At 39.2% G+C, this 13,169-nt stretch overlaps 1 protein-coding gene across 5 annotated transcripts in view; it reads left to right on the top strand.

Annotated features, from left to right (window-relative positions):
- The window catches only part of apc (APC regulator of WNT signaling pathway), a 191,553-nt gene that overhangs the window by 106,732 nt on the left and 71,652 nt on the right, over positions 1–13,169 (top strand). For 4 of the 5 annotated variants that reach the window (XM_069892850.1, XM_069892860.1, XM_069892878.1 and 1 more), the window contains one exon: positions 660–750. The exons of the other annotated variant lie outside the window; for it this stretch is intronic. In XM_069892850.1, the coding sequence (XP_069748951.1) occupies positions 660–750 (91 nt within the window). The remainder of the gene's footprint in view (positions 1–659; positions 751–13,169) is intronic. 5 annotated transcript variants of the gene reach the window in all.

Here is a 13,169-nt window from a genome sequence, read left to right on the forward strand (position 1 = left end):
CATTTATATAAATCTCATTTCACTTTGGACTTGAGCTGCAAATCCAGTAGGATCATTCTCTGCTCATTCCAGACCAGTAGGTTTTTTTTCAGATATTCCCAATCTGTTTGCAATATCCTGATGTGGTCTGCATAAGGATTTGCACCGATTTGTATTCTCATATTCAAGATACGAAACTCAGTAATCCAACACCCTCCTCGATTATTTCAACTGCAAATCAATTTTGTATTTCTGTATTGAGTGCTTTGTGAAAAATCTGTAGTGAATATTTTTCCTATACATCACAAACATCTTTAGGAAATATTTTTTTCCAGAACATAATACCGCTTCTTACTAAGAAATTGGAAATGTTGGTACAAGATTAGTAAAGCCATTTCATTTTATAGACAAAGTAACAGTTGCCAAAGCAGAGAAGGTTGGCTTCAAGTGCTGAGTTATAGTAGATATATGAACTGTTAGTTCAAGATTTAACTTCAGTTTCTTCTGGAATTAGAGACAAGACCAGACCAGAAGTGTGTTTTATTGCAGCTGATGGTGGTGATGGTTCTGTGCACCTGGAGGCTCCATTATATGGCTACTGAGCAGTATGTAGCCTGTCTTGTGCATTTGGTTTTGCTATGTTTATAGCCATTCTGATTGTGCTTCACTTCGTGCTACAGGAGGTCCTGAAACAACTGCAGGGTAGCATTGAAGAAGATGCTCTGGCTCTGGCTTCTGCTGGACAGATTGATCTACTAGAACGACTGAAAGGTAAGTCTCATAGCACATACACATGCACCAATGTTTTTGATGCAGTATTTGTTTATAGTCATTGAAAGTTATGGTTTCAGTATTATAAAGGAAGCCATGGAAGTTTTTTTTCCCAGATTATTTTTGAAATAATCTGAGCAATTCATCAAAAATAATTTATCGGTTTATCATCTTGTTTTTGTCTGGAATCTCCAATTATGCTTGGATATCCACAATTTTTTAGAGCCTCGTGTCAAATTATCACGTTGCAGTTTTAATACGTGTATAGAAATAATTTAAGCGTGATTTTGATTCATTTGTTTATTTTGTATTAGTGGGGAAAAGGAAGAATTTGAATTTTAAATAGCAGGAATACACTTAAGATTTTGCATTTTTCAGCGATATGAACAAATTGATTTTTGTTGCTTGACTATGCACCATACCTTGCAATACCACAATTCACCAAATGAGGAAGTTTTCAGCACCAATCTTGAAATAAAACAGACTTTCAACGGCTGCTGAATTGTACCTCTGTAAAATGTGTCTATTAATCAAGTAGACCTGTTTTTTGGTGCATTAATTTATTTTTTTCATCTTGGAAAGTTGTTACGGAGTCCAGAGGACCCCAAAAACCAGCAGCAATAAATATGCACCACAACACAGGGTCACTTCAACAAAAGTAGTTTTTAATTATACTTAAACAAAAAAACAGAATTAAACTTTAACTTATTACTTAACCTACTTAATCCCCCCTCCAATACTAAGCGCAGTTGTGTGTAATGTGTATTTAAAATTAGAAAAGTTCTTTAGATCACAGTCCAATCTCACTGGTTGCAAACAAATCTTGTACTGTGCACAGAAGTTAGCATTAACAAAGTTCACCAGTCTTTGGTGCTTAACAGGCAAATGGTTACCACTCAGGAGGGTTCTGTTTGGTTTTCTGAGAGAGATTCCTTTTGTTCCAGGACATTTGCACCTGATACCTTTCCAATCAGTCTTACTGACGAAACTTGCCCCCTTCAGGGTTCTCCAGATGATCCTCTTTCTTTCAGGTCACCTTCCACACCGCCAGTCTTCTCCTTTGACCAGGCAGTCTTCTAACAGTTTGCCAGCTTTGTCATTCTAAAACTGATTTCTGTGTCTCTCCTCTCTGTTTCACACCCTCCCTCTCTGAGAGCAAAACTCTTTCCCTGCAAAAATCACATGCTCTACCAGGCAAGCTGTATGCTTTTTTGCAAAAAGCACTCTGTAAAAGTCCTGCAAATATTCTGTGTTTTAAAATGTTTGTGTGCAACTTGCTCTAATAATCCTTCCCAAAATACCTCTAAATACTCTGAAACAGAGTGAAAATTTTAGTAGTTCAAGTGAGAACAGTATTTATCAAATTATAGCCTAGCATCCTCTCTCTTCCCATGTCCCCATTTGCTGCCATCTTTTGCCCTAACCCCACTGCTGTGTAAAGTTCTGATTTTCTTTATGCTTATTTGTGTATTTCTGCAGCCTCATCTTTGTATCTTAATGACAGTAGAAATCCTTTGAGAGGTTAAGCCATCGATCACAAAGCATTTTGCTGCTCCGTTGTACAATTAGCCAGATTGTTAATACTGTGTAACTGATCTCATTCAGTCCTAATGTGATTTTGAAAGTGGGATGCTGTCGACATTGAAAAGAGGGATAATTGTGAAGAGCTTTAATCATATCAGAGATTGTCATTGCCTGAGATTCGTGGAACTCCAATGTTGTTTTACATGTCAACACACAGCTTGGATGTTGCAGCCTCATTGTTGGAGAATAGTGAATTTTTGCCAAGCGTGTTTATTCTTTACAGCAGAGATGGACGTTAATGAAACACCTGAAAATGATTGCTTGAATGAGGAATACTTAATTGACAATATCAAATATACTACACAACTATACAAAGTGTGTACTGACAAATTTGTGATGACCATAGCCATTTACCTTTTTATTATTTATGATCCATCTAATGGAAGATTTCAATTTTACTATCTCTTTTCTCTTCATTCCTCTGCAAAGTGCTTTAAAATGGTATGAACAGATGGTAGAGTGGAATGGAGAAAAGCCTGTGTGCTTGAGATGTGACAGAAATAAGAGGGAATTTCTTGAAATGGAAGCATGCAGCACACATTCAATTATATTAAGATATATTTCTATTCAGTAAAAACACTAGATAAATATTTGCTTAATTAGGAAATTTGTGGAAAAAATGTGGGGTGGGGGGGTGAAGGAGGCATTTAAAATACTCAATTGGATTACATCAAGACAAAACTAATTAATCTTTTGCTGGAGAAGCCTTTAAAAATAAATTGTCAATTTTGACCAGAACCCAAACAAAAAAACAGTTCTAAAAGTTAAGGGTCAGAGTCCGGTCACTCCAGCAAACCATGCTTGGTTGTAATAGAAAAGTTAACCTTTCATTTCCTCAACAAGAGGCCAAGCATTGTAACAGGGTAAGAGTAAAAATGAAATGGATATTTGAACAAATCCATGTCGATGCCATTGAAGGGGGGAAGCAGAAATTGTTGTTTTAGAGGTAGGAAAGGAAGAAAATATTATTTCTATTATAATATTAGCAATGAGGTGGTTAATCTGCATTGATAGGTTCCCACAATTGTCAGTGATAATAACTAGATCATCTAATTTTATTATTGATGTTAATTGTGGGTTAAGCATTGGTTAACTCTGTTAATCACAAAGATAAGCGTATACAGAGCCGTTGTCATACCCACACTCCTGTTCGGCTCCGAATCATGGGTCCTCTACCGGCATCACCTACGGCTCCTAGAACGCTTCCACCAGCGTTGTCTCCGCTCCATCCTCAACATCCATTGGAGCGCTTTCATCCCTAACGTCGAAGTACTCGAGATGGCAGAGGTCGACAGCATCGAGTCCACGCTGCTGAAGATCCAGCTGCGCTGGGTGGGTCACGTCTCCAGAATGGAGGACCATCGCCTTCCCAAGATCGTGTTATATGGCGAGCTCTCCACTGGCCACCGTGACAGAGGTGCACCAAAGAAAAGGTACAAGGACTGCCTAAAGAAATCTCTTGGTGCCTGCCACATTGACCACCGCCAGTGAGCTGATATCGCCTCAAACCGTGCATCTTGGCGCCTCACAGTTTGGCGGGCAGCAACCTCCTTTGAAGAAGACCGCAGAGCCCACCTCACTGACAAAAGGCAAAGGAGGAAAAACCCAACACCCAACCCCAACCAACCAATTTTCCCCTGTAGCCGCTGCAACCGTGTCTGCCTGTCCCGCATCGGACTTGTCAGCCACAAACGAGCCTGCAGCTGACGTGGACTTTTATCCCCTCCATAAATCTTCGTCCGCGAAGCCAAGCCAAAGAAAGAACTCTGTTACTATTTGAAATATTGTCATGGGAGTTTTGCACAAGTTGTACATGTCTTTTTGTGTGGAACACCTGGTACAGGTTGTACCTCTCTTATCTGGCGCTCTGTGGTCCGGCGTGTTTGAATCTGCTGCCATTAGTACAAACTACTTACAGACAGCGTAGAACTCCCAGTCCCGATCGTTGACACTGTAAAGGCATTGCGCTAACCGTACGGCCCCACAGTATTATTTCCTGTTTTAAGCTTTGTTCTTCCTTTGATATGCTTACATAAGGGATTACCTTTGGGGTTAATTTTTGTTTTCCAGCATTTTCTGTGGTCTGGCAAAGGGCAGATCCCAAAGTCGCTGGATTAAAGAAATACAATCTGTAGTAATCGAGTCATTTGAGAGACTCCAAACCAAACATCGAAACATCTGACTTGCTGACAGACCTTCCACACTGTCAGTCTGACAGTGGCAGAATACCAACTTGTTGCATCTTTTCTACCTGTCAACCAGTAAACTAAATGCTGAACCTACAATAGGTGAAAACATGCATGTGAGAGAATAAATTAAGATCATTTACATTCCTTTGAATTAATTATGACCTTAATAAAATTGATATAAGTGGATTTAAATGTTTGGATTTAAAATCATAAAATTGAATTAAATTTAATCTTATTTTAAACAAATATTTTGGAACATTTGTAAATGTCAGACTTTCATTAATATCCCAGTTATGCGATGATTTTGGCAATTGGTATGTTTATGGGCATTTTAATCAGTCTACAGAATGTTTCTCAGGGCAGGGCATACTCTTCCATTTTGGAAAGCCCTATGTTGCTTACCCACTTATTAGCAGTCAGTTTCAGGATCTTGCAGTTAAATGCAAGCAGAAAATGGCAGATATTTGGCTTGCTGCTCACAGAGGCAGATCACTCATTGAGGCAGGTTGTTCAGAAACATATTGAGGTCTATTTATTGTTCATCCACCTGAAAGGGGAACCAAACCTCAGTTCAACATTCATCTGAAAAAGAACATTTTTGGCAGTGGATACTTTCTCTGTAGTTCTGCTGAAACATTTCACCTTGATTTTTATGTTAACTTTCCAATGTGGAACTTAAACCCAACTACTGACCAAAACTTTTTCCATTCTTTGCTGAAGGACTCAAGCCTGAAACGTCGGTTATGTATTTGTACATTTGCTACATAAAGGAGACTGTTTGACCAGCTGAGTTTCTCCAATTGTCCAAGATGATCAGGACTGGGCCTATATCAGAGAAATGGTTTTTTCAGAGAACTGGTCATTTAAAAAAAACCTAGCCCAGTAGCAACAGCAAATCACTTGTATCGATGTTTAAATAACAACAAACAACAAGGGAAAGCTTTTTAAGCATTAAAATAATGTTTAATTTTTACCAAAATAAAAGTGGCCACTGCAAATCATCGACACGAACCCTCTGCTGCCGCTGATCCCCAGAAGGCTTCCCGGGCTTTTGGCGAGTTGGCGGGCTCCTGTCTCCCTGGTCACTGGAGCTCCTGATGCTCGAGTTCCGACTTTGAATTCTCCCCTAAGCCTAGGGGAGTTCAGTGTGGGTGTGTGGTAGTCAACCAAGGGGATGATTCAGAGTTGGCATTGGTGTCCAATGTGCTGAGGAGGGAGGGAGGGAGGGAGGGAAGGAAGGAGATGGGAGGGGAGGGATCTCCACTGAGCCCAAGGTTCCGTTCCTGCCCAGGAGGCCACTCTCCTTGATATCGCTGGGACGAGGGATTCTTGCGACTGCTTGCAGCTGGGAGACAGTGGCACCCAGTTTGAGAGGGAGAGTTGGGGAGAAAATTCAATGGGGAAGGTAAAGAAGAAAAGGAAATAGAGAGGGGAGGGAGTTACCTGAAATGAGGACAGTTAACATTCTAATTTCAAGTTAGGTGAATGTTTTTTTTCAACCTGTGAGGTCAGTTCGGCTCCTAAAAAATTTTGGATAAATAAGGATTTCTGATTTGTTTTGGATATCCTCATTTATCCAAATTTTTTTAAAAATTCGGATAAATGGAGATTTCAGAGAATCCGATTTCAGATCATCTAAATTGTACTGTATATGTTTGTGTGTGTGTGTGATATATGTGTGTGTCTGTATATGTATACTTGTATGTGTATATGTACAGTATGCGTATACACTAAAAAAGGTAGTTCAAATGTAATTAATTCTTAGATTCATTTCCATTTATTGCTACTGGTGTGCTTTTGAGCAGAAGAAATATAAAGTTATGTTTGATTCAAGTGTGAGTTCTGGTGCTACATTGTCTTGAAGGACAAAGTTGATACATGTTGTCAATTACAGTTATACATCTACGACTTTTCAAAGGGTGTAGTTGGTAGCGCAAACCTGTTGTAGCACCAGCGATCGGGACTGGGGTTCAAATCCCTTGCTGTCTGTAAGGAGTTTGTACGTTCTCCCCATGCCTGTGTGGGTTTTCCCCAGGGGCTCCAGTTTCCTCCCACCCTTCCAAAACATTCTGGGAGTTGTAGGTTCATTGGGTGTAAATTGGGCGGCATGGGCTCGTAAGCTGAAATGGCTTGTTATCGTGCTCTATTTCAAAATTTAACATTTAAAAGTAAATTTATACAACTAAAATTTAAATGTTTCTCTGCTAAGTTGTTAGTGGACGATTGGGCTAACTATGTCCTATTCAGCCTGTCTTCTGGCATCATAAATTGAATGCCTGCTGATCCAAAATGATCAAAAACACAAAGCATTCACTAAATATGTGTATATCGGAAAAAATAAGAATAATTAATACATTAAGGAAGAGTATGTGCTGATTTGTCAAATTGAATCTTCACCGCAAAATATCTTGCTTTTTATGAATATCTCATTTGTTTGACAATCAGGATTTATTTCTTAGTTAATTTTTATTATTTATTCATGAAATTGTGCAAAGCAATCCTTAATTACATTATGATCACTGTAAATCTATAAATGTAGATGGTTAGCAAACGAAAGAGCACAGAAAATGAACGGCAATGATGCAGAAAAACTCACTTAATAGCATTAACATTTAAAAACCATTACATATTCTGTTGTGAAAATTCTTCTGCAGTGTTGCAGAGTATTTCAGTGATAGTAAAGGTCTTTAAAACTTGTGCGAATCAATTGGGTGGAGTTTTTGCAATAATTTCAACCTCTTGCTACAGTGGTCAGAGACTCCCCACCCGCTTCAAAAGGGCATCGATTATTCTGGTGTCCAAGAAGAGCAAGGTGATGTGCCTCAATGGCTATCAACCGCTCCAGTGACGTCAACCATAAAGGATGATTATGGAGCAAATCAGCTCCTATCTTAGGAAGGTCCTGGATCCACTTCATTTCACCTATTATAGGGCTGATGCCCTCCATTCTTGTAGTAGATGATCTATATCAGGCTGCTGTTCATTGATTGAAGCTCGGGGTTCAACACCATTATACCAGCAAAACTCAATACCGATCTGAAGAACCTTGGACTCAATACCCCTCTGCAACTGGGAACTTGACCTCCCCACTGGCAATCAGTGAGGATTGAAAGCATCACCTTGTCCTCACTGACCAGAAACGCGTGCAGGCCAAGGCTGCATGCTTGATCCTCTAATCTATTCCTTGTACACCCGTGACCACATAGCCCAATCTATTGAATTCATTGAAGATGCCACCAGTGTCAGCTGAATAACTGGAATTGATGAATCAGAATACAGGATGGAGATTGAGAACCTGGTTGGATGGTGCCAGAACAACAATCTTGCTGTCATTATCACCAAGATCAAGAAGCTGATGGTTGTTTTAAAGAAGGAGAGGCTGAGGGTCTTTATACCAGTCTGCATTGATGAGAAGAAATTGGAGAGAGTAAACCTTCAAGTTCCTGGAAGTCCATATTTTAGAATACATTTCCTAGAGCCTGCACATGGAGGCAAGCGTAAAGAAGACACATCAATGCCCCTTCTTTCCAAGGAGTCTGTGAAGATTTGACATGTCATCCAATGATGTATAAAATTTCTTCAGATGCATTGTGGAAAGTATATTTGCCTCTTGCATCACAGCCTGTTTTGCCAATTCAAGTCCCCAGAAATACAGAAGGCTGCAGAAGAAAGTAAACATTGCCAGGTCCATCTGACCTCCCATCCATTGCAGACATCTATATGAGGTTCTTCTCAAGAAGTTAGTCAACTTCATAAAGGACGCCCACCACCCTGGTCACCACCTCTTCTCACTGCTACCTTCGGGCAGAAGCCTGAAAACGGGCTTCAGGAACAGTTTCTTCCAATAATAATCAGACTCTTGAACTTCCTTTGGTACATTAATTATTGACCGCACTGACAACACAAAAGGACTTTTTGTATTTTCGCAAGTCACTTTTTTGCACTCAGGTCATTGTGAATATTTGTCTATCTTGTGCATTCATGGTCTCACTTAATTCAATGAGTTTATGCATCTAGTATTTTTTGGCTTCACCAAGTAACAATTTTGGCACTTTCATGCATTACACAAATGTGTATGGCAATAAACTCATCATCATAGTTAAGTAAAACCCCTGGTATCCAGCATCTACCGGGATGGTAGATGCCACATACACCTGCATTATGAATAAACAGTTTAAAAGACAAAAATACGAGACTGTACTTACATTGAACAAACTTCACTTGCATGAAAATATAAAATTTAAAGAATTTTACTTTATTTTCAGTCACATTCCTTGAAAACATTTAGCCGTTGGTACATCTCCATGGAGCTGCCCAAAAAACGAACAGTAACATTATAGATAATTAACCTCCCCTCCTCCAAGTTTACAGATAATGCCTTACTAATAAACTTAATAATTTACTAATAAATATAAGGACTCTTATTAAGCAGGGACTGAGCCTCTTACAACAGTGAGGGACATCAACCAGATCTTCACCCTGGGTGATGCTGTTTTATTCAAACACAACTTTATTCAAACTTTAACTTACACACATATATATATAATTTATTTCCTCTGCTTTATTTTGCCGAATACTTGAATTCCAGGTAACAGGGATTTTACTGGACTTGTTGCTATCATTCCAGCTGTTGTGGAACTTTGGTGCTCTTATCAAGGTGGAGAGCCAAATTTCTGTAGTTTCCCAGCCAAGTTGGATGGTATAGGTTCATACACTGTAATTATAATGATGGAAGAAAAATATAAATGAGAGGGTATATTGTTCAGATATTTCACATTTTTTTGAAATCAACTCATTAACTGGCAACTATTATTTAATAATTTGCAGTGTTCCCCAGTGATTTTATTTGTTATTTTTGATTTGATACTTTAAAAAAAATATGTTTAATTTTTAAATAATGTTTTGAGTATTGAAGATATTTACCAATGTCTAAGCTATTTGGTAGTTTTGTCAGCCAGTTCATTCAAGAGGCATGCTTTAGTTGGCTGTCAAGTATTCCCTAGTGTATTACAATTGGCAGGCAGAGCATGTGATAATGATTAGCTTTGTTTAGCAAGTTATTAACGTGAATTAAAAAAAAGGTGAGCACAGAATGGATGAAACTTGCTCTTTCCAGGAGATGGTAAATGGATATAATTTAAAAATAATTCAATTTCCTTGAAGTGAACAGGAATAGAGCAGTTTGCTTGAAGGTGATGGACATATGCCCTCAAATTTTATGTAGAGAATGAACAGTGTACTTGTCCTTTCTATTGCCCTGGAAGAATTTGTATTGACTTCAAAATAGCTTGCCATGCAGATGGTGCTCTGCAGACAGATTTAAAAGGGACCGGAATCTGTGATAGTGCAAAACAGCAATCTGGTTGAAATGACCTGCCAAGGACTTTACATCCTTCTTATTGGATAAGAATTCTGGTGTTGAGCCTGAGAGTAAGGATTTGTTGTTATCCCAAAAAGAGTTTATAGCGAAGCAGGACAGAGATCCTGATCTTACTGAAATGAGATGATGAAATTTAAGCAAGTGCCAGTTGGATATTATTTCAATGAAGACATGTTGATGAGGAAGTGGAGACCATCTGATATCCCTGCCAGTGAAGAATGGGCAGTTGTTCACCAGGTTATAGTTCCTAAAGCCTATTGGGATGAAATTTTAACCTTGGTTCATAGCATGCCCTCGGGTGGTCACCTTGGTGTCAGGAAAACTATGTATAAAATTATAAAACAATTCTATTGTGACATTTTGCCGGACATGTCACTTTTGTCAGGTTGTGGGTAAACCCAATCAGGGTCCCTCATTGGTTCCTTTACAACCCATTCCTGTGTTTGATTAACCTTTTTATAAAATTTTTCACTTTAGTCAATTTACATAAAGAGAATAAGAGCAGGAGCAGTCCTTCCGGCCCATTGAGCCTGCTCCTCTATTCAATAAGATCATGGCTGATCTGATCATTGACTCAAATCCACCTACCTGCCCTTTCCCCATATCCCTTTTTTAATGCAAAATTCTATCTAAATGAACCTTAAATATGTTTAATGAAGTAGCCTCCACTGCTTCCCTGGCAGAGAATTCTACAGATTCACTACTCTCTGGGAAAAACTATTTTTCCTCATCTCCATCTTAAATCTACTCCCAGATTCTTGAGGCTGTATCCCTCAGTTCTGGTCTCACCTACCAGTGAAAACAATTTTCCTACCTCTATCTTATCTATCCCTTTCATAATTTTATATGTTTCTATAAGATCTCCTCTCATTCTTCTGAATTCAAGTGAGGATAATCCCAGGCAATATGGTCTCTCCTCATGTCACCCCCCTCATCTCCGGGATCAACCTGGTGAACCTCCTCTGGACTGCTTCCAAGGCCAATATATCCTTCCTCAAGTTTGGAGACCAGAACTCCACACAGTTCTCCAGGTGCAGCCTCACCAGTACCTTGTACAGTTGCAGCATGACCTCCCTGCTCTTGAATTCAATTCCTTTAGCAATCAAGACCAAAATTTCATTTGCCTTCTTAATAATCTGTTGTTCCTGCAACCCAACTTTATGCCCAAGCACTCCCAAGTCCTTCTGCACTACAGCATGCTGCAGTTTTTCACCATTTAAATAATAATCTGCTCTTCTATTTTTTCTCAAAAAATGTTGACTTCGCATTTACTATCGTTGAACTCCATCTGCCAGATCTTTGCCAGCTCAGCTAACTTAACTATATCCTTCTGCAGCATCTCCACATCCTCTGTACAATGTGCTTTTCCACTCAATTTAGTATCATCCACAAACTTGGCTACACTACACTCTGTTCCCTCTTCCAAATCATCACTGTAAATGGTGAACAGCTGTGGGCCCAGCACCAACCCCTGTGGCACCCCACTTACCACTTGTCTGCCAATCAGAAAAACACCCATTTATCCTGACTCTCTGCCTTCTGTCAGTTATTCAATCCTCAAACCATGCCAATATACTTCCCCTGACTCCATTCATCTGTATCTTATTTAGAAGTCTTTTGTGCGGCACCTTATCACACGCCTTCTGGAAATCCAAATATACAGCATCAACCTGTTCCCCACTATCTACACCACCCATTATATCCTCAAAGAACTCCAGCAAGTTTGTCAAACAAGACCTGCCCTTTCTGAATCCATGCTGCATCTGCCTGATAGAACCCCCTTCATTCTAAATATCTTGCTATTTCATCCTTAATGTCAGCTTCAAGCATTTTCCCAACTACAGATGTACAGCTAACTGCCCAATAGTTATGTCTTACACCCCTTTTTAAAAAGTGGCATGAATTTGCTGTTTTCTAATCTGCCGAGACCTGCCCAGGATCCAGAGAATTTTGGTAAATGACTACAAACGTATCGACTATAACTCCCGCCGTTTCCCTCAGTACCTTGTCCCATCTCATCTTCCAAAGGGACCTATGTTGACTCTTGCCTCTTCCGTTTTATATATTTATAAAAAAATTTGCTATCTGTTTTTATATTTTGTGCTAATTTGCCTTCATAATCCTCCTTCCCTTTCCTTATTTCCTGCTTAGTTGTCTTTTATTGCCTTTTAAATTTTTCCCAATCTTTCAGTTTGGCTACTTTGTACACGAGCTTTTAATTTTATACTTCCCTTTATTTCCTTAGTTAACTAAGGCTGACTCTTCCCTCTCTTACTACCCTTTTTTTTTAACGGGATCGTATTTTTGTGAGCAGTGTGAAAAATTGCTTTGAAAGTCTTCCACTGTTCCTCCACTGTTCTGCCAACTAGCCTGTGCTCCCAGTCCACGCTGACCAATTCCTCCCTCATCCTGTTGTAGTCTCCCCTGTTCAAGCATAATACACTAGTTTTAGATCTAACTATTGCACCCTCCATCTGTATGAGAAATTCAGTCTACTACTGTGATCGCTTTTTCCAGGAGGGTCCCTAACTTGATCATTAATTTTACTAGATCTAAAATAGCATTCTTCCTTAACATGCTGCTCAAGAAAGCTATCACAGATGCATTCTATGAAGTCATCCTCCAGGCACCCTCAACCAACTTCCAATCTACGTGGAAGTTGAAGTACCCCACAACAACTGCCATTCCGTTCTTAAATGCCTCAGTTATCTCTCGGTTAATTGCCTGTGCTACTGTGCTATTGTTATTTGAGAAGCAATTTCATGTTGGGGCTTTTTCTAACCACATCACAGTATCTGCATATCATCCAGAATCTCAAGGGGCTTTGGAGAGGTTCTATTCAACCCTCAAAACCATGATGAGGGCCTATTGTTTTGAGAATGAGAAGGACTGGGATGATGGTGTCCATTTGCTTTTGTTTATAGTGAGAGAATCTGCTCAAGAATCATTAGGCTTTACCCCATTTGAGCTGGCGTTTGGACATCAAGTTAGAGGACCTTTAAAGTTGTTGAAGGAACAATGGATTAATGAGGATATGCAGTTGAATTTGTTAGATTATGTTTCAAACTTTAAAGATCGTTTGCAGAAGGTCTGTAAATTAACTCGAGAATTTAAAAATGGCTCAAAGCAAAATGAAGATCTGGTATGATAAAAAGGCTAGGGTGAGAACTTATAAACTGGGGATAAAGTGTTAATCCTGTTCCCAACAAATTTTAATCCCTTTAGGACTAAATTTTCAGACCCATATGAAATAGATTCAAAGGTGA

This window comes from Narcine bancroftii, chromosome 1, assembly GCF_036971445.1.
Source record: "Narcine bancroftii isolate sNarBan1 chromosome 1, sNarBan1.hap1, whole genome shotgun sequence".
Lineage (NCBI taxonomy): Eukaryota > Metazoa > Chordata > Chondrichthyes > Torpediniformes > Narcinidae > Narcine > Narcine bancroftii.